This window comes from Phyllobates terribilis, unplaced genomic scaffold (assembly GCF_046119375.1).
Source record: "Phyllobates terribilis strain yellow unplaced genomic scaffold, ASM4611937v1 Scaffold_11__3_contigs__length_659146591, whole genome shotgun sequence".
NCBI lineage: Eukaryota > Metazoa > Chordata > Amphibia > Anura > Dendrobatidae > Phyllobates > Phyllobates terribilis.
In genome coordinates this window covers 353,912,796-353,934,311 of record NW_027362771.1, presented here as the reverse complement: position 1 = coordinate 353,934,311, position 21,516 = coordinate 353,912,796, and the positions used below count along the sequence as shown (strand labels likewise).

General features: G+C 41.0%; 1 protein-coding gene across 1 annotated transcript in view; it reads right to left on the bottom strand.

Annotated features, from left to right (window-relative positions):
- Positions 1–21,516, bottom strand: part of LOC141166325 (dual oxidase 1-like) — a 261,582-nt gene that overhangs the window by 58,942 nt on the left and 181,124 nt on the right. The window contains exons 18-20 of the mRNA XM_073652895.1: positions 17,852–18,025; positions 3,569–3,794; positions 3,319–3,412 (exon numbers count right to left, since the gene is read on the bottom strand). Of these exons, the coding sequence (XP_073508996.1) occupies positions 3,319–3,412; positions 3,569–3,794; positions 17,852–18,025 (494 nt within the window). The remainder of the gene's footprint in view (positions 1–3,318; positions 3,413–3,568; positions 3,795–17,851; positions 18,026–21,516) is intronic.

The window sequence follows — 21,516 nt, the reverse complement described above, 5'->3', positions numbered from 1 at the left end:
TTACTACAAAATAAGATATATGCAGTGTGCATAGGAATTTGTTCATAGTTTTTTTAAAAAAAACTATATTCCGACCCTCCAATGGTCTGAGGGACCGTGAACTGGCCCCCTGTTTAAAAAGTTTGAGTACCCCTGCTATAGTATATACTGCCTTCCCCAATCCCCCCAGATATGATACCCCCCCCCCAATTACAGTCAAACATTTCTTTAGTGGTATCTATGTGCTATCAATGTTCTTTACTGGTTAGTGTTCTTTGATGGAGTAACAGCACATGAACTGCTGGTCCACCAATCAAGCATGACTCTTCTCAAGCTTCCCCCACTTTTTGGCTGCAACTGTTACCAGTTGGCTTGAACAGTTTATGACGAGCGCGACTAGTGCACACTCCTCTCCTAATCCCCTAGGTGTTAGTGGAGGGGCAGCGAGTGGAGTGCTTGAAGCACACTAAACTACAAAGAAAAAACCTGGGAGTCTGAACTGAAAAGTAAATTGATGTGTATGCAAAATGTAAATGCATGTTCACATAAGGCTACTAGACAGAGAAAACCAAAGACAATCAAAATACCCAAATACCCTTTATTATTTATCATTATTTTTATGCCTGTGCGATTTATCCATTTACTTCCAGTTATTTGGGTATTTTGCTTGTCTTTGGTTTTTCTCTGTCTAGTGGCCTTAGGTGAACATGCATTTACATTTTGCATGCACATCAATTTACGTTTCAGTTCAGACTCCCAGGTTTTTTCTTTGTAGTTTAGTGTGCTTCAGTGCATATAAGGGTGTGGCCGCCCTTTGTCTGAGCTGAAAGGTTCATTCTGCCTCTCAGGTCTATGCTTCTACTAGGGGTTCAGTCTCTCTGCCCTTATCCATATGTATGTCGCTTGACAAATGGTAAGGTTTTATTATTAAAGTTAGGACAGTCCCATAAGGGTTGCCGTGACGTGGCAGGATGGCTTTTACATTATTTTGATCAAAATTATGTTAACTAAATACCCTTTATTATTTATGATTATTTTTATGCACTGTGCGATTTATCCATTTACTTCCAGTTATTTGGTTATTTTGCTTGTCTTTGGTTTTTCTCTGTCTAGTGGCCTTATGTGAACATGCATTTACATTTTGCATGCACATCAATTTACGTTTCAGTTCAGACTCACAGGTTTTTTCTATATAATAAACATGCTAAATAAAAAAACTATTGTGGAATTGCACTTTTTTTGCAATTTCAACGTACTTAGAATTTTTGTTCCCGCTTAACAGTGCATCACATGATAAAATGAATGGTGTTATTCAAAAGTACAACTCATCCTGCAAATAACAAGCCCTCATACAGCTATAGAGACAGAAAAATAAAAAAAAGTCATGGCTCTTGGAATAAGGGGAAGAAAAAAGAAAGAGCAAAAATGGAAAAATGAAAGGTCATTAAGGGGTTAAAGTAAACCTGCTGTGAGGAGCTTGCTTATTCTAAGACTATTGGACCAATGGAAGTAGAGCGGAGTCTGCGGCTTTAAGAGATGCAGACTTTTTACAGCACGGAGCACCGGTACCATAGAGTTCTGCTTACTTGTCAGTATGTGCACTAATTTCACTTGTAAAGTGTTCAGCATTCCAGTAATCTCATTAGTGATTTGTTTGCTCATCAGCTCAGCTTCAGGAATCAATGCTTCCATTCATTGACCATATCTCAGGAGCCTTAAACCATTATTCTCTCAGAGGAGCCATCACCACAGGGGTCACCAGTGATGGGTGTCTGAAAGATTTTTCATTCTTACAGCTGAAAGCAAATGTCTAACGGGGAGGGGGCTGATCCCAGGGAAGGAAAAAAGAGAAGCCACATGTTAAGTCAGCGAGTTTTTAGAATTATGTGGAAGGGATATGATCTAGCCTGAGGACCTGGATCATGGTTGGATCAATGGCATATGGAGGAGAGATCGACTGCCGACTGGACTGGATAAATGCGCTACAGTTGTGGGATCTGCCATTTGGTTTTGATAAACTTTCTTAAAAGACTGTTGCTACTGGATACCTGTGCTTCTATTATTTTATCTATCGTCTGGAGGATCGTGGAATGTGAATACAGACTTTACTGGCTGGAGATATGAAGTTTGTGGGCCAACCAAAAGTTGGGAGACAGTGAGTATCGCCTAAGGCCGTGGAACTACTGATCCCAGGTGGGAACTTAAGGACTGAGAACTGTATTTTGGACATTTACCTGGAATTGCTGTATTACCATGGATGTAAGGAATAAAATCGTGTTGCATCATTAACCTGCCTAGGTGATTATTGAAACCCACAATCTCAGATCTTTTTCACACCTGCAGTTTTGATCATTTCTGTAATAAGCAATTATGTGTGTGCACATTAGGACTAAAACAATTTCAGGTAATTATATGACTTGTATCCTGCATTTTCACCAGTTTTACCCCTGCATAACCTATTTATTGTTGTCAGTTATCTCTGAGCTAGTGGGTGAAGACTAGTTGCTATGATGTCTCCCATACACAAATTCCAGCTCTCCTATTCCTCTGTAAAACACACCATAAGAAGCAGCATAGAGGACTTTAAACAGCACTGAGTAATGATAAGTGTAGCTGCAAATTCAGTTCTGGAGTGAGATAAAACAATTGCTAGAAAGCAGCACTATATCTGAATGTTTATTTGGCCTTCTCACTCTGCTCCACCTCTACCTTTGTGCCTTCACCTTAGACATGCCTCAGTAAGCATATAGTCCATTGTGTTTTGAGCAAGGCTGAATTTAGTTAATTTTCTGAGTTAAAGGTCAATTCACGAGACAGTGTGGAGAAGAAATGGCTCATAAGTGGAAGAAAGAAGCAGATTTCTCTGATTTAATATATTACAAAATTTCTTATACTTGATTGTAGTTTTGATGTATGAAACGTTGTTTGAAATAACAGTGACCATTAAATACAAATAGAATATATTGTGGCAGACAGTACTGTACACCCTTATCCGCCCATCTTTCCCAGACTGGTTCAGTTAGAGCAAAGCTGGTTCCCATCTCCTGCAGTTTATTTTAGGCTCATAGAGATGTAAGTCACCAGAGCTAGGGCCCATCCAATGAGGTTACTTTGCCGTTTGTGGATGGCTTCTACACTCTTGATCATGTATGTTAACTAAGTAGTAAGTACCTTCTTTTTAACATGTGCAGTAATAGGGTAATTCATGTATTCATTTCAAGTAGTGTGTTGATGCATAATTCTTGTATGTATGACATTGTTACAATTCGGACAGTCCTGTAAAATGTTTTACTATTTACAGAAAATATTATGAATTTGGTAAAAATAAAATGTTATTACTTTAGCATTGTAAAGAATTCCTCCTTTGAAAGAAATCCATTTCCATCAATATCATACATGGTAAACATCAGTTTCGATTTTTCCTCCGGAGATCCTACAATTAGCAAAAAAAAATTATTCATATTAGGCTAAACCAAATATGGAGATATACAGTAGAATGTATATATTATAATATCAAATAGCAAATTTGTCTGTGATACAGGACATCATCTATAATACAATGGCGGTAACACTGATCTAGTAGACTAACCTTTCATTAAAATCAATAATATATTTAGAAACTCTCTGAATGAAAGATATCCGTTTCCATCTTCATCTGCCAGAGAAAACATTGACTCCACAAACAAGGAATGAGGTTTCAGTCCCAGGGAATCTGCAAACTCCGTTCTGCTCAGTTCACATTTAAGAGCCTCTCTCACCTTCAAGGAGCTTCCTGCAGTGAAACTTTCAATGCTTGACTGATCAATGTGAAGAACCTACAGTGTTTACAGAGTGGGTACATAAGACATACGATCAAAAAGAATGAAACACATGCTAGAAAAAAATCTTAAATAAACTTGAAATGAACTTGTATTAGCCCTGACTTAAATGAATATATTCTCAATATTTTTGTATTCTTTTTTTTTATACTTCCTAGAAACACTTAATGGTGCCTTTATTTTAAAGGTAGTAGGTCATGAAAACATTGAATGTGACCTTAATAAAGTTGATCAAGTAAGTGCAATTGAGTTCAACTAATGGCCCTAGTAATGCTAATCAGGGGAGCCAAAGAAATACTACACAACTCTAGATTTTTACAAATAGGACCTTTTTCCGTTCCATTGAAATTAAAGAATTAGGCTAATTTGTCCATGTGATGTTTTTCATTTCTACAGAATGGCTAAGGGGGATGTTGGACCATAGTCATTACGAAATATTTTATGTCCTCCAGCTTACTACTAAAAAAAAAATTATGTTTCTTCCAAATTGAACTGCTCATCTCTAGATGGGCCCGCTGTACATATAAATGATGTATACACATCACATTCACTAGAATAATAAGGCTCAGCATTTCACAGCAACGTCTCAGTGCAATTTGGCAAGATAAAAACTGCTGATGGAAGATGCAGGTACATCTCACTAAATTAGAATATCATCAAAAAGTTAATTTATTTCAGTTCTTCAATACAAAAAGTGAAACTCATATATTATATAGAGTCATTACAAACAGAGTGATCTATTTTAAGTGTTTATTTCCGTTAATGTTGATGATTATGGCTTGCAGCCACTGAAAACTCAAAAGTAAATTAAAATAATTAACAAAAAAACAGGTCCCTTAGTCTGTTTCAGTTGGCTCCACAATCATGAGGAAGACTGCTGACCTGACAGATATCCAGAAGGCAGTCATTGACACACTCCACAAGGTCCCAGAGTTCCAATTTTCATTTGGAAATCAAGGTCCCAGAGTCTGGAGGAAGAGTGGAGAGGCACACAATCCAAGCTGCTTGAGGTCTAGTGTGAAGTTTCCACAATCAGTGATGGTTTGGGGAGACATGTCATCTGCTGATGTAGGTCCACTGTGTTTTATCAAGATGAAAGTCAGCGCAGCCATCTACCAGGAAATTTTAGAGCACTTCATGCTTCCTTCTGCCGACAAGCTTTTTGGAGATGGAAATTTCATTCTCCAGCAGACACTAGAGTTGAGCCACCCCCGTAGTGTTCGAGTTCGGTTCGGTTCGTCGAACACCCATATGTTCGCTGAATTGTTCGTCGAACTGTTCGTCGAACACCTTCGAACACCGTTAAAACCAATGGCAGGCAAACAAAAACACATAGAAATACATAGAAAACACCTTCAAAGGTGTCTAAAAGCTGACAAACTGCTCAGAAGACACAACTAACACATGGAAAAGTGACAAGTACATATAGTCATGCGAAAAGAAAAGAGGTGGAGGAGTAAAAGGAGGGGTAGACACAGATATAGGCATGTCATGCCCTTCTAAAACCAAAAAAGTGCTAAGCCGACACAGCCAGTCCGCTCCTGCCCGTGCGACCTCCGTGTCGCCGGGTTTGTGCCAGAGCTGCGGTGGACCCTGACGGCCAGCCCCCCTCTCCCAATACTGGTGCCTGTCCGCTGGTGGGTCGAGCGAGCCCCCCTATGGTGGAGGCAGGTCTAAGCTTTTTTAATTTAAATTGTCTCTCTAATTTGAATGAATGCACTTTAAATCCTTTTACAAGGATCTATAGGAGGGCAAGTCTCATGCCAGCAGCCGCGTAATTCCAGCTTCAGTAGCGTCCACTAAAGCTGCTGCAGTTAAAAAGCTTTTATAAGGATCGAGCTCGGCGGTCCACTGCAAGGCGTCCTACCGCCAGTCCCAGCCCCTATGCCTTGGGGTGTCTCCCCGATGCTCTTCACTGAGTATCCCGGGGTCCCGAACCATTTCCTTTGAAAAAATTAAGTGTCCAAACTACAGGTGGTGTAGCTTGCTTAACAGCTGGGATAATCCGCTGACTAGCAGACACTGCTACTAGGCACAAAGTATTTCCTGGGCTAGATGCAGTTAAAAATTTGTAATTAGATGCTGAGAAAGCACTCCATGGAGTCTCCTGGCACGCCATATATTATTCCCTTAAAAAGCTTTGGGTAGGGGTCTAGGGGACCCTTTTATAGGCAAAATCACGGCCCTGTATCGCAATACGTCACCTAGGCTGAAGATAAATGGAACATTTTCATCACCTTTCATAATCACCAATGGGACAAGGCAGGGATGTCCTCTGTCCCCTCTCTTATACATCCTAGTGACGGAGCACCTGCTCTCATCAATTCGCCATAACCCCAATATTAGGTGGATTGAGGTGGGAGGCACCGAGTACAGGTGCTCTGCATTTGCTGATGATGTCCTAGTATATATCACTCAATCACATATATCCATTCCTGCTGTTATGGCTGAAATAGATCACTTTGTTACATGGTCAAATTTTAAAATCAATGCAGCGAAGTCTGAGGCCCTCGATGTCTCCCTCCCCAAATCCATACAGGATTCCATCCAGTCCAACTTTCCCTTTGCCTGGCCCTCACAGGGTATCAAATACTTAGGAATTCCTATTCATAGAGACCTCTCCCGTCTATGTTATCTTCATTTTGGGCCCTTTATTGAACAACTCCATACCGACCACGGTTGGCAAGTTAGAACTGTAAGATTCACTACGTGAACCACTGGTGTTTTGTGGAAAAGCACATGTACACTGTGTTCCAAATTATTATGCAAAAAGTGTTTAGGAGTGATAAGGGAAGACTTTGTTTGTTTGTCAGTTAAACTCATTGATGGTGATGTGTGTCAGGGCTCTTTATATCACTGTAAGCAAATGCAGACACCTGTGATAATTAGTTTGGCAGGTGTGTCCAATGAAAGGCAAGACTACTTAAGAAGGCTGTCCCACATTATTAAGCAGCCTACATTTTCTGCCAAAATGGGAAAGAAAAAGGATGTGTTGGTTGCTGAGAAGCAACAAATTGTGGAGTGTTTAGGTTAAGGCATGACTACAATCAACATTGCCAAGACACTTCATCCTGATCATCGCACAATCAAGAAGTATGTAGCTGATTCACAGTACACACGTGTGGTGCTGATAAGGGAAAATTGAGGACTCTTTCCTCCAGGCAATTACGTCAGGTTAAAAGAGCAGCGGCAAAAAAAGCCTTGTCATAGCAGCAGACAAGTTTTTGAAGCTGCTGGTGCCTCCAACGTCCCCCGAACAACAAGATGCAGAGTCCTTCAGAGGTTTGCAGCTATGCGTAAGCCATCCTGTCGACCTCCTCTATCCACTGCACACAAGCAGAAACGGCTCCAGTGGGCCAAACAATACATGAAGACTGACTTCAAAACAGTTTTGTTCACGGATGAGTGCCGTGCAACGCTCGATGGTCCAGATAGATGGAGTGGAGGATGGCTGGTTGATGGACACCCCACGCAAACACGGCTACAGCGCCAACAAGGAGGAGGTGGAGTAATGTTTTGGGCTGGAATCATGGGGAGAGAGATTGTCAGCCCCTTTAGGATACCTGAAGGGGTAAAGATGAACTCCATAATGTATGTGAAGTTTCTCAAACAGCACTTCCTGCCATGGTTCAAGGAGAAGAACCGTGTATTCCGCAGCAAGATCATTTTCATGCATCATAATGCACCGTCTCATGCTGCACATAACACATCTGCATCTCTGGCTGATATGGGCATAAAAGGGGACAAACTTATGGTGTGACCCCCATGCTCCCTTGACCTCAACCCCATTCAGAACCTCTGGAGCATCATCAAAAGGAGTGTCTATGAGAGCGGGAGGCAGTTCACATCTAAGCAACAGCTCTGGGAGGGTATTCTGTCCTCATGCAAAACAATTGAAGCAGAAACCATCCAAAACCTGACAAATTCAATGGACGAGACAGTTCAGAAGCTCCTTTCGAACAAGGGGTCCTATGTGCAAATGTAACATCACCTAGAATAAAGTTTTGAGTTGAAAACTGTTTGATTTCAGTTTCTAATAACCTGCTAATGCTTATAATTTCAAAAATTACCATTTTTTTGCTCTTTATTAAAATGAAAAGGTTGATCAAAGAGTGTGGGGGATCTAAGAGTGTGGCAACCCAGTAGTCAGGATTACTTCGAATTCTGACAATCTGAGGGTCATGTTGCAGGTAGTGCAGCAAAAAGGCACTCATGTGTCTTGCGCATCTAGGAAACCCAAAATTCTGCAGCTAAAAATTATTATTAAATTGAAAGCTGGTGGAGCTTAGTATAGATGGCCTAATAGAATCAGTACTGCAAACTGCTACAAAGCCCAAATTATTTTCCAGCCATGATACAGATAAACATGATTTGTAATTTTAAATCTGGTGGAGCTTAGTATAGATGGCCTAATAGAATCAGTACTGCAAACTGCTACAAAGCCCAAATTATTTTCCAGCCAAGATACAGATAAACATGATTAGTAATTTTAAATCTGGTGGAGTTTAGTATAGATGGCCTAATAGAATCAGTAATGCACACTGCTACAAGGCCCAAATTATTTTCCAGCCAAGATACAGATAAACATGATTAGTAATTTTAAAGCTTAAAACGGTTGGTGAGGTGATTTTAACAAATCATCAAGCTTTTACTCTCCCCAGGATGACACAGTGGTAGAAAAGTTGTTTCGGATCCATGATTTGTTCATCTTTATGAACGTGAGTCAGTCTACATTATCAGTGGAGAGCCACGTGCGCTTATCTGTCAGCACACCACCAGCAGAGCTGAACACACGTTCAGACAGAACGCTGGCTGCAGGGCATGACAAGATCTCCAAGGCGTAAGTGGCGAGTTCCGGCCATTTATCCAGATTGGAAGCCCAAAAAGAGCAAGGGTCTAGTGACACAGTCATGGCTTCAATATTTACTTGGAGATACTCCTGTACCATCATCTCTAGGTGTTGACTATGTGTCAGACTTCTTGTCTCCTGTGGCCTTGCAAAGGATGGGCTAAAAAAGTGGTGAAATGATTCCGCAAAATTGATGTTACCAGCAGATACTGTGTTTCTGTTACGGTTTGAGTGCTGAACACTCGACGGTCCCATGATTGGCTAGTTGGAACTGTGAAATTCACTACGTGCACCACTGGTGTTTTGTGGAAAAGCACATGTAAGATTCTGCAACAGTCTCTGCTGATACTCCTGCATGCGTGCATCCCTTTCTATGGCAGGAATAATTTCTGCAAATTTACTTTTGTACCAGGGATCTAACAGTGTGGCAACCCAGTAGTCAGGATTATTTCTAATTCTCACAATTCGAGGGTCATGTTGCAGGTAGTGCAGCAAGAAGGCACTCATGTGTCTTGCGCATCCAGGAGCACCAAGTCCCTGTTGTGTTGGTGGCGTGGTAACAATCATGCTTCCTTCCTCTGTCCTCTCCCCCCAACGTCGCACAACAGAAATGTGATCAAGGTCTCCCTCATCTGATGAGTCTTCCATCAGTTCATCCTCCACTTCTTCCTGGGCTCCTGCACCTTCCTCACTAGTTTGGCTGCTACCATGCGCCCTAGTAAAACCATCTCCCCCAGCCTCACATGCCTGCCGCCTTGGTGCTGCCAACCGTCTGGACCTTGCAGATGTTAGCACTTCTGCATACAACTCCTCCTCCTCAACTTCCTCCACCTCCTCTTGTGCCACCACCTGACCCCGAATTCTGTTTAACATGTGCTCCAGCATGTAAATCACCGGAATAGTCATGCTGATAATGGCACCGTCAGCACTAAACATCTTCGTCGCCATTTCAAAACTGTGCAGAAGGGTGCATAGGTCCCTTATCTGAGACCACTCCTCCAGCGTGATTTGCCCCACCTCTGGATCTCGTTGGCCCAGGCTATACGTCAGAACGTATTGCACCAGGGCTTGTGGGCGCTGCCACAGTCGCTGCAACATGTGCAGACTTGAATTCCACCGGGTAAGCCCATCGCATTTTAGCCGGTGAAGTGGCAGGCCCAACGACTTCTGTAGAGATGTAAGTCGCTGAGCTGCGGGATGCTAACGGCGGAAGTGAGCACACAGCGACCGTGCCCTCTGCACAAGGCCATCTAGTCCGTGATAGAGGGCTAATAATTGCTGGACAACCAGGTTCAACACGTGAGCCATAAAAGGCACGTGTGTGACATTGCCCCGGCGAAGGGCCGCACCCAGGTTTGCAGCATTGTCGAACACGGCCTTCCCTGGATTCAGGTACAGTGGAGACAACCATTGATGAACCTGGTTCTCCAGAGCTGACCACAACTCCTCAGCTGTGTGACTCACATTTCCCAGACATTTCAAAGTAAAAACCGCCTGATGATGTTGAGCCCTGCTGCCAGCATAGTAAGGTGGTGTGCAGGATCCCTTCTGCGCAGTTAGAAATCTTGTGGCATGACCAGACAGGCTTTTGGTGCAGGTGGAGGACAGAGAGGAGGTTGAGGAGGCAGAAGGAGTGGAGGAACTTTGACATAAAGAGGATTGACGCACAACTCGTGGGGACGGCAAGACTTGGACAGCAGCCCCTTGACCCGCTGTCACCATAGTTACCCAGTGCCCAGTCAGCGACATGTAACGCCCCTGTCCATGCCTACTTGTCCAAGTGTCTGTGGTGAAATGCACCCTGTCACACACAGAGTTTCTCAAAGATGCGGTGATGTTGTGTGCGACATGCTGGTGGAGCGCAGGCACACCTTTCTTTGAGAAGTAGTGCCGACTGGGCATCTGGTACTGGGGCACTGCGACGGACATAAGGTCTCGAAAATCCTCTGTGTCCACCAGGCGGAAAGGAAGCATTTCTGTAGCCAAGAGCTTGCAGATGGTGAAATTCAACCTCTTAGCTTTCTCATGGCTAGGAGGAAATGGTCTTTTACTTGTCCACATCTGAGGGACCGAGGGCTGGCTGTTGTGCTTAGACGGGGTTGAGAAGGGTGTCCCCGGCAAACTGCCTGTCTGTGAGGAAGATGCAGGCGGACATGTTAGGTTGCCTTGATCCAAAGGTGGTGCTATCGATGTCGGACAGCGCTGAACACCAGCTGGTGTTTCCACCTCCAAAGAAAATGATGACCTGCCAATCACGCTGGCTGTTGCGGGTAAAGAGGTGGCAGGTCTGCGTCCCAAAACAGGTGTGACTGCTGTCTCCACAGTCACAGAGGATGAAGAGGCCGCGGATGCACAAGATGTGGCAGACGGTGGTTGGCCCGGCCGGCTAGGCCGCATTGTAGCAGAGTGAGCTTCCCACTGCAACTTATGCTTCATGTCCATGTGCCGGTTCATGCATGAAGTACTCAAACTATGTATTTTTTGGCCTCTACTTAGCTTTTGCTGACAAATGTTACAGATAACACGAGTTGGGTCATCTTTATCGATCTGAAAAAATGCCCAGGCTATGCAAGGCTTAGCACCCATGCGACCTGAAAAGCCACCACGACTTGTGGTCAGAGGCAGAGTTGAGTTTGAGGATGCAGTTGTTGTCGTGCTTTCAGTACTACGTCTCTGTCCAGGAAGGCGCAACCTGACCTCATCGTCACTAGCATCCTCCTCCACCTCCTCTGCTGACCTCATCTCTTGGCTGACTGGTTGACAGTAAGTGGGATCTCCAACCTCATCATCATCACCCTGTGTGTTATCACACCCGTCATCCTCAGAGCCAACCTGTTCCTGCCCTGACGAAAAACTAAAGTTGTCGCTCCAATCAGGTATTTGAGTCTCATTATCGTCTTCCTCATTGTCTCCACCAACAGGAGTTACAGTTTGGGAACGAGGGTCTACATTATGCTCAGAACCTTCTGTGTCTGGTCCTGAATCCGACTCATAAAGATTCTGGGCATCAGTGCAGATCATTTCCTTGTCTGGATTCACAGAAGCTCTGGAGCCGACCTCTGATTCCCAGGCTATAGTATGAGTAAACAGCTCTGCAGACTCATCCATCTGTTCTACCCCATACTCAGACGGGCAGCTGGAGACTTGGGAACTTTGAGGAAGCAAGTGCGATTGGGGTGACACCTCTGAGGACTGGAGTATTTGTGATGTTGAAGTTGAGGTGGAGGAGAGCCCACTTAAAGGAGCACTTGATATCCGTTGAAGCACCAGCTGTTTTTGTGCCTCATCTGGAATTTGTAGTGATTGGCGTGGCCGTAAGAAAGGGATCTTATCACATTGTCCGCTAAAAGAAGTAGACATCTTAGTTTGGCTGGAAGATGTTTTTTCTTCTGCAGATGTTACTGTTGCTTTAACACTTACCCCATGGACACAATCTTTTTTTCCCTTACCAACCTGCCTATTCCCCTTTCCACCAGCAGCAGGCCTTTTTCCACTCATTTTGGTGGTTAACTAATTCACAACTCTGGAGTTGTTTGCATAAAAAACAATGGATGGGAACCGAGCAGAGCTGAGTGGCCAAACTGTGGTATTAGCCCAAAAGTATTGGCTGGGTTAGATGCAGAAAAAAATTATATTGAATTTGCAACCTGATGGAGGTCAGTATAGATGGACTAATAGAACAAGTCCCACACACTGCTAGAAGCCGAAATATTTTTTCAGAGCTCGATGCAGAAAAAAATTATATTGAATTTGCAACCTGATGGAGGTCAGTATAGATGGACTAATAGAACAAGTCCCACACACTGCTAGAAGCCTAAATATTTTTTCAGAGCTCGATGCAGAAAAAAATTATATTGAATTTGCAACCTGATTGAGGTCAGTATAGATGGACTAATAGAACAAGTCCCACACACTGCTACAAGCTGAAATATTTTTTCAGAGCTAGATGCAGAAAAAAATGATATTGAATTTGCAACCTGATGGAGGTCAGTATAGATGGTCTAATAGAACAAGTCCCACACACTGCTAGAAGCCTAAATATTTTTTCAGAGCTAGATGCAGAAAAAAATTATATTGAATTTGCAACCTGATGGACGTCAGTATAGATGGACTAATAGAACAAGTCCCACACACTGCTAGAAGCCTAAATATTTTTTCAGAGCTCGATGCAGAAAAAAATTATATTGAATTTGCAACCTGGTGGAGGTTAGTATAGATCGACTAATAGAACAAGTCCCACACACTGCTACAAGCTGAAATATTTTTTCAGAGCTAGATGCAGAAAAAAATTATATTGAATTTGGAACCTGATGGAGGTTAGTATAGATGGACTAATAGAACAAGTCCCACACACTGCTAGAAGCCTAAATAGTTTTTCAGAGCTCGATGCAGAATTTTTTTTTATTGAATTTGCAACCTGGTGGAGGTTAGTATAGATGGACTAATAGAATGATGCTATGCCCAAAAGGTTTTACTTCACTAGGTGCAGTAAAAAAAATTGTATTCTATACACAGGTGGTGTAGCTTGCAACACAGATAGGCTACTCCACTGACTAACACACTCTGCAATAGGCCAAAAAGGATTTGCTTTGCTAGATTTAGCCAAATGCTGTGAAAAAAACTTGCACAGCACTAGCACAGACCTGCCTGGCAAAAAGTGATAGGAACTGATGTAACCTAGCCCTGAAAAGGACTGCAATTACAATTAGTCTTTACTCCCAACCTATCTATTTAAGAGCACAGACCTGCCTGATAAAAGTCGTAGGAAATGATGTAACCTAGTCCTTAAAAGGACTGCAATCACAACTCTTCCCTACTCCCAATCTATCTGTAGATTTGTGCGAAAATTGGCTTGAAATTAACAAAGTATAGCGCACACAGCAACAGCGATGCCGTCTAACACGCAGCTGCAGCTGTGAGAAAATGGTGGCGACGGGGAAAATGGCTGGGTCTTATAGGGCAATGACATGTGACATACACTGCCAATGACACATGCCCTTGGTTGTGTGAAAAAAAGCAGTTCGCTCTGTGTGCGCGCTGCTGATAGGCTGACAGATTGCACTTCCCCACTGTAAATGCGGGAAAGAGAAAAAAAAAATGGAGATCTTCATTATTTCTGCAGAGATCCATCCCCTGCCCCTCCCTCTGCCCCGCTGTACACTCAAACTGCGTATTAACATTAATTTTCAGCATTACTGAGAAAAAATCCAGTTATGATTTTGGTGCACGAACAGTTATCGAACATAACCTCGAACAGCCGAATTTTTTTCAAATCGTTCGTGTTCCCCGAATGGCTCGAACACCGCCCAAAACAGCTCGAATTTGAGATTGGCGAACAGTTCGAGTCGAACACCGCTCATCTCTACTTGCCACCTGTCCACACTGCCAAAAGTACCAATACCTGGTTTAAAAACAACAGTATCACTGTGCTTGATTGGCCAGCTAACTCACCTGACCTTAACCCCATGGAGAATCTATGTGGTATTGTCAAGAGGAAGATGAGAGACACCAGACCCAACAATGCAGATGAGCTGAAGGCTGCTATCAAAACAACCTGGGCTTCCATAACACCTCAGCAGTGCCACAGGCTGATCGCCTTCATGCCATGCCACATTAATGCAGTAATTGATGCAAAAGGAGCCCCGACCAAGTATTGAGAGCATTTACTGAACATACATTTCAGTAGGTCAACATTTCGGATTTTAAAAACATTTTTCAAGCTGTTGTTATAAAGTATTCTAATTTACTGAGATAATGACTTTTGTGTTTTCATTGACTGTAATCCATAATCATCAACATTAACAGAAATAAGCACTTGAAATAGATTACTCTGTTTGTAATGACTCTATATAATATAGGAGTTTCACTTTTTGTATTGAAGAACCGAAATAAATTAACTTTTTGATTATATTCTAATTTAGTGAGATGCACCCGTATAATCCCAGATATACTATGATCTATGATCTATGTTGTACTTTAAACCACAAAAGTAGAGTGAAAGAAATACAAATTATAAGGCACACTATATTTGGACAATAATTGGTTACTTTTTGCCAATTTGCGCTTCTCTTGCCACTATTGAAAAGTGGTGTGAAAAGTTTACTGATTTAGTTTAAGGGAACTAACCTTACAGATTTACAGATGTGTCATAAATTATAACGCAAATGTATTCCAACTCATAGCTGATTTCATTTTTGGGTGCACGTACAAAGATGAACCTCCTAATAAATTTTGAATATCTTACTCCAGCACGTTGCTGTTGAAGTCTGGTGTGTGAAACATTGGTCTCAGTACATTCCTCCTGTACAGTTTTATGGGTTTCCCAAGAATTTGAGGAAATTATCAATATTATCTTTGGAATCACAAATGTTACTGGATTTTTTCCAAAGATTTTGCTAAGAAGTTGAAAGCAAAAAGTCAAATTAATTCTGTTTCATGTTTATAAAGATCACACCTAAGAGCCCACAGAGCCTAAAAGAAGATCTCAGATTATGAATTATGGATGAACCTAAACTCCTAGAATTAGATTGTACAAGTAAAACCTCCCCAAAAAGATTACTTCAAACCTCAATTTAATATTTGCTTAATTTAATCATTTCATATAATGTTAGCCAATAAAAGTCAACTTCAGATTGATAGTTATTCATATACATATATACTAGATGGTGGCCCGATTCTAACGTATCGGGTATTCTAGAATTTGTATGCGGCCGACCGGGCGCAATCAGCAGAGTGGTGTTTAAATATGGCGCCAAAATCGCTGATTGGTCGCGGCCGGCGACCAATCAGCGAACCGTGTTAGTGAGGACCGGAGAGCGTGTTTAAATTTGGCGCCAAAATCGATGATTGGTCGCGGCCGGCGGTCGCGACCAATCAGCAGAGCGGTGTTTAAATTTGGTGCCAATATTGCTAATTGGTCGCGGCCGCAGCCCGCGACCAATCAGAAAACCGTGTTAGTGAGGACCGGAGAGCGTGTTTAAATTTGGCGCCAAAATCGCTGATTGGTTGCGGCCGGCGGTCGCGACCAATCAGCAGAGCGGTGTTTAAATTTGGCGCCAATATCGCTGATTGGTCGCCCTAGCCGCTGATCTCCTGACGGTAGCCTCATGGAGGTCAGCAGCGCCGCCGGTCGGGGTACTTCTGCTGCGAGCAGCCGGGAGATGACCGGCTGGCGCCGGTCATCTCCCGGCTGCATCGCCGCTGACCTCCGTGCAGCAGATGAGCCACTAACGGCCGCCATCTTTTTCTGAAATCCCGCGTCGCTGATTGGCCGCGGCCGGACCAATCAGCGACGCGGGATTTCCTGGACAGAAGGACAGACAGACAGGTGGGATAAGACGATTATATATATCAGATATACAGTACAGACCAAAAGTTTGGACACATCTTCTCATTTAAATTTTTTTCTGTATTTTCATGACTATGAAAATTGTACATTCACACTGAAGGCATCAAAACTATGAATTAACACATATGGAATTATATACTTAACAAAAAAGTGTGAAACAACTGAAAATGTCTTATATTCTAGGTTCTTCAAAGTAGCCACCTTTTGCTTTGATGACTGCTTTGCACACTCTTAGCATTCTCTTCATGAGCTTCAAGAGGTAGTCACCGGAAATGGTCTTCCAACAATCTTGAAGGAGTTCCCAGAGAAGCTTAGCACTTGTTGGCCCTTTTGCCTTCACTCTGCGGTCCAGCTCACCCCAAACCATCTCGATTGGGTTCAGGTCTGGTGACTGTGAAGGTCAGGTCATCTGGCGTAGCACCCCATCACTCTCACTCTTGGTCAAATAGCCCTTACACAGCCTGGAGGTGTGTTTGGGGTCATTGTCCTGTTGAAAAATAAATGATGGTCCAACTAAACGCAAACCGGATGGAATAGCATGCCGCTGCAAGATGCAGTGGTAGCCATGCTGGTTCAGCATGCCTTCAATTTTGAAAAAATCCCCAACAGTGTCACCAGCAAAGCACCCCCACACCATCACACCTCCTCCTCCATGCTACACGGTGGGAACCAGACATGTAGAGTCCATCCGTTCACCTTTTCTGCGTTGCACAATGACACAGTGGTTGGAACCAAAGATCTCAAATTTGGACTCATCAGACCAAAGCACAGATTTCCACTGGTCTAATGTCCATTTCTTGTGTTCTTTAGCCCAAACAAGTCTCTTCTGCTTGTTGCCTGTCCTTAGCAGTGGTTTCCTAGCAGCTATTTTACCATGAAGGTCTGCTGCACAAAGTCTCCTCTTAATAGTTGTTGTTGAGATGTGTCTGCGCTAGAACCCTGTGTGGTATTGACCTGGTCTCTACTCTGAGCTAATGTTAACCTGCGATTTCTGAGGCTGGTGACTCGGATAAACTTATCCTCAGAAGCAGAGGTGACTCTTGGTCTTCCTTTCCTGGGGCGGTCCTCATGTGAGCCAGTTTCTTTGTAGCGTTTGATGGATTGGCAACTGCACTTGGGGACACTTTCAAAGTTTTCCCAATTTGTCGCCCTGACTGACCTTCATTTCTTAAAGTAATGATGGCCACTCATTTTTCTTTACTTAGCTGCTTTTTTCTTGCCATAATACAAATTCTAACAGTCTATTCAGTAGGACTATCAGCTGTGTATCCACCTAACTTCTGCACAACACAACTCATGGTCCCAACCCCATTTATAAGGCAAGAAATCCCACTTATTAAACCTGACAGTGCACACCTGTGAAGTGAAAACCATTTCCGGTGACTACCTCTTGAAGCTCATCAAGAGAATGCCAAGAGTGTGCAAAGCAGTCATCAAAGGAAAAGGTGGCTACTTTGAAGAACCTAGAATATAAGACATATTTTTAGTTGTTTCACACTTTTTTGTTAAGTATATAACTCCATATGTGTTAATTCATAGTTTTGATGCCTTCAGTGTGAATGTACAATTTTTATAATCATGAAAATACAGAAAAATCTTTAAATGAGAAGGTGTGTCCAAACTTTTGGTCTGTACTGTATATATATTATGTGTCAATACATAACTAGGCCAGATTGTTATTTAGAAGTCTGAGAAATCTGGAAGCAATATAACTAAAAAAATTGTGAAACAAAGTTTCAAGCTTAACTTAAATACCCTAAAAATTTTCATTACTTATGTAATAAAATGTTTCAACATCATTGCATTACATCAGAGGAGACAGTTGTCTAGAACAGCTATACATAAAGTTAAATTTACTTGAGCAAAAGAATGCCTAAAAAAGGTTTCCAGTATCTGACTTCTCTGTATTTTTGTAACAGCTTCGTTAAGAAGGCTTTCCTCATCCATTCGGTTTTCCTTTATGGAAAATCCATTTTCTTGTAGCTGATTGATAAAGATGGTACATTCCTCCTCATTATAAAAATATAGCACCTATAAGAAAATGAAATAGCATATTAAAATTTGTGAAACAGCAGTAGACTAACCCTGAAGAGTATCCCCCCTCATGGGTACAAGTTCTGATATATTACTAGAGTCCAACAATGGAAATGGAAGATGGATTTTTTCTGCGCTGTAGATTACCTCTATAGGAGGCTGAAAGGAATCCAGGAGGCGATGTGTAGAGGAATGCAGTTTTTAATTAGTCAATGCTTTTCACAGATTTCTTCATTAGGAGAAACCACATTGCAGAGAAGAGTACATACAAGCTTAAATAGACAAATCATTTAAATAAAGAGCGCCAAAATTGACATATGGGGTGTCAGATGACTCAGCATTTGTCTATTGGAATAAAGGTTGTTGAAGATAAAAAAATGGGAAAATTCTCATGCTGGGTGAAAAAAACGGAAATTTTGTATAAATACACATGTGAAAAATAATAAAAAAAATATAAATTCTATTAGAAAGCACTCTTTTTATTATACAAATATATAAATAAAAAAATTGTTTTAAAATTATTCCCTGAAAAAAAATATATAAAAAATAAAAACCCATATAAGAGGAATAGATCCAGGGGACACAGATTTGATGAGGCAGAGAAACGGGATTAATTACTCGAGCGCTAAGCAGGCAGTAGTGGTTACAAAATAACCTGCTAGAGAGTATTAGGTAAAATAAGTAGATGCATTAAACAAAGAGTAAAATGAACAATGAACAGTTTGTTCAAATAAAATAGACCTCACAAGGGAACGTCTATTCATTCTTATTCAATGAACTACTGAAAGCATTAATCTATGCTATTATTTATAAAATAGTATATAAAAAATATATTGCATGTAGAAATTGAACGATGGTAAATATTTTTAAATGTTCAAATAGATAGAATAGAACTCGCTAGAGAGCGGCTGTTTGCTCTTCATCAAAAAATGACGGTTTAGAGGAAGAAACCAGTGCATTACAATTATATCTAAAAGATCAGAACAATGTATAATATTAGACCCTACTAGGTTCAACAATTGCATACATTTCCTGACATTTATAAAAAAAAATAATTTTTATTCAATGAATGATAACTAGAAAGATGACAAAGAAACTAATTTTATAAGCGGGCTTTTTGACATCTCCGCCTAGAATTGACAAACGACAGGAGTCTCGTGGGAATGGAATTCCCCCTCTAAGGCCACGGCCCCACTATCAGTATTTGGTCAGTATTCAGTCAGTATTTTTTCTCAGGAGTGGGAGCAAAAACCAGGAGTGGGTGATAAATGCAGAATTGGTGACTTGTTTCTATTATACCTTTTCTCTGATTGTTCCCCATCTGGTTTTGGCTCCCAGTCCTGAGAAAAATTACTGACCGAATACTGATAGTGGGACTGTGGTGTAAGGCTGCCTTTGATGAGTGAGTGCACATTAAAATAAAATGAGACTAAAAATGCATTTTCTGAGAAAAAGAGAAAGAGAAATCTAGAGACACTGCTATAGAAATAGTACCTGATCAAAATACACACATAGATGTGAGAGTAAATTCTAAATGTTATCCAGTTGCTAAACAAATTCAAACAATTCATGACAAATTACATGAGGAATCCTAATAATCTGAGTAGAAAAGAAAAAGAGGCACTTGTACCACTTCACATTAATAGGAGAATCATTTCAAATTAAATGTTTTTTAACATGTCAGAGCAGTTTTGTGATATATATGATAGCATGTCCTTGTAAGAAACAGTATGTGGGTAGAACTGTGCAACCACTCCCCAAAAGGATGAATACCCATAGATCCAATATTCTAAAAGGGTTTTTGTAGCATGAGCTCTCGCACCACTGCGACACAGTACATAATAAAGACTATAGGGGATTGAGTGTCACACTTATTGAACAGATACCTATTAACACGATAATTCATACTGAACAACTTAGTCGAAAAGAAGTGTACTGGATATACAAAATAAACACACTCAAGACTCTTGGCCTTAATGTAGTCCCTGACATTTTTTACTGACTATTATTTGTTTACTTGTTTTTTGTGTGGCAATTTCATTCTCGACTTCTTTCACTTGAGTAGTATACCAGCATATAGATCTGTCATTCCGACACTCCCTTTAGAAGTCTGTTTAAGTAAATTCTATAATTTTTAAACATATTAATATATTTTTTAGTGATGAGTGAGTATGTTCTATTAACCCTTTCGCCGAGTATGCTCGGGCCGAGCTCTGAGTATTTATAGCTGCTCGGTGATATGTTTGAATCTCTCCCGTGTGCATGATTAGCGACTGTTTGACGGTTTTATTACATGTGAGGAATGTCTATTTCTTACACATTCCTCACATGTAATAAAACTGTCAAACAGTTGCAAATCATGCACACGGGAGCAATTCAACCATATCACCGAGCAGCTGTAAATACTCGGAGCTCGGCCCGAGCATACTCGGACAGAACATACTCGTTCAACACTGATATTTTTATTAATATATTGTTATATACCCCTTCAGTTTTCAACACTTGCCATTATAATACTAATCTATGTATAAATATTCCTTGATATGCGAGAAGTATTTACAGTCCTAGCTCAGCTCAATAACATAGGGAAGGCACTTGCCCACAAATCTGACCTTTTTTTTTTTAAATGACTTGAAGGGGATTTTTGCTTTTCAGGCTCTAGCAGTCTGAGGAGATTTCCCTTAGATTTGAGCTATATTTCCTTCTAATGTGCGCTCACTCATCACAGGCAACCTGAGAAGGAGAATTACATTCCCTCAGATCTTCTGTATTTTGTCAATGCTCAGTGGAGAAGTCAAAAAGCCCGCTTATAAAATGAGTTCCTTTGCCATCTTTCTAATTATATTTTATTATTAATAAAAATATCTATTTTTATAAATGTTATAAAAAAATATTCAATTGTTGAACCTAGTAGAATCTAAAATTATACATTTTTCTGATCTTTTAGATAAAATTGTAGTGCACTGGTTTCTTCCTCTAAACTGGCTTTTTTTATGATGAGCAAACACACTTTCTCTAGTGAGTTTTAGACTATCTAGTTGAATATCTAGAAATTTTTATTTCAATTTTTAAATGCATGTAAAATTTATAAATTACTTTAGAAATATCAGCATAGCTTACTATTTTCAGTAGTTCACTGATTAAAAATGAACAGATGTTCCCTTGTGAGATCTATTTTATTTGATCAACCAGTTCATTGTTCATTTTACCCTTTGTCCACTTATTTTAGTTAATAATCTCTAGCAGGTTATTTTGTAACCAGTACTGCCTACATAGCGCACGGGTAATTAATTCTGTTTCTCTGTTTAATCGAATCTGTGGCTCCTGAATCTGTTTCTCTATATATATTTTTTTATTTTTTAGAATATTTTTTGAATAATTTTAAAACATTTTTTGTTTAAATATTTGTTTAATAAAAAGAGTGTTTTCGAATAGAATTATATTTTTATTATTGTTCACATGGGTATTTTTATCTTCATCAACCTTTA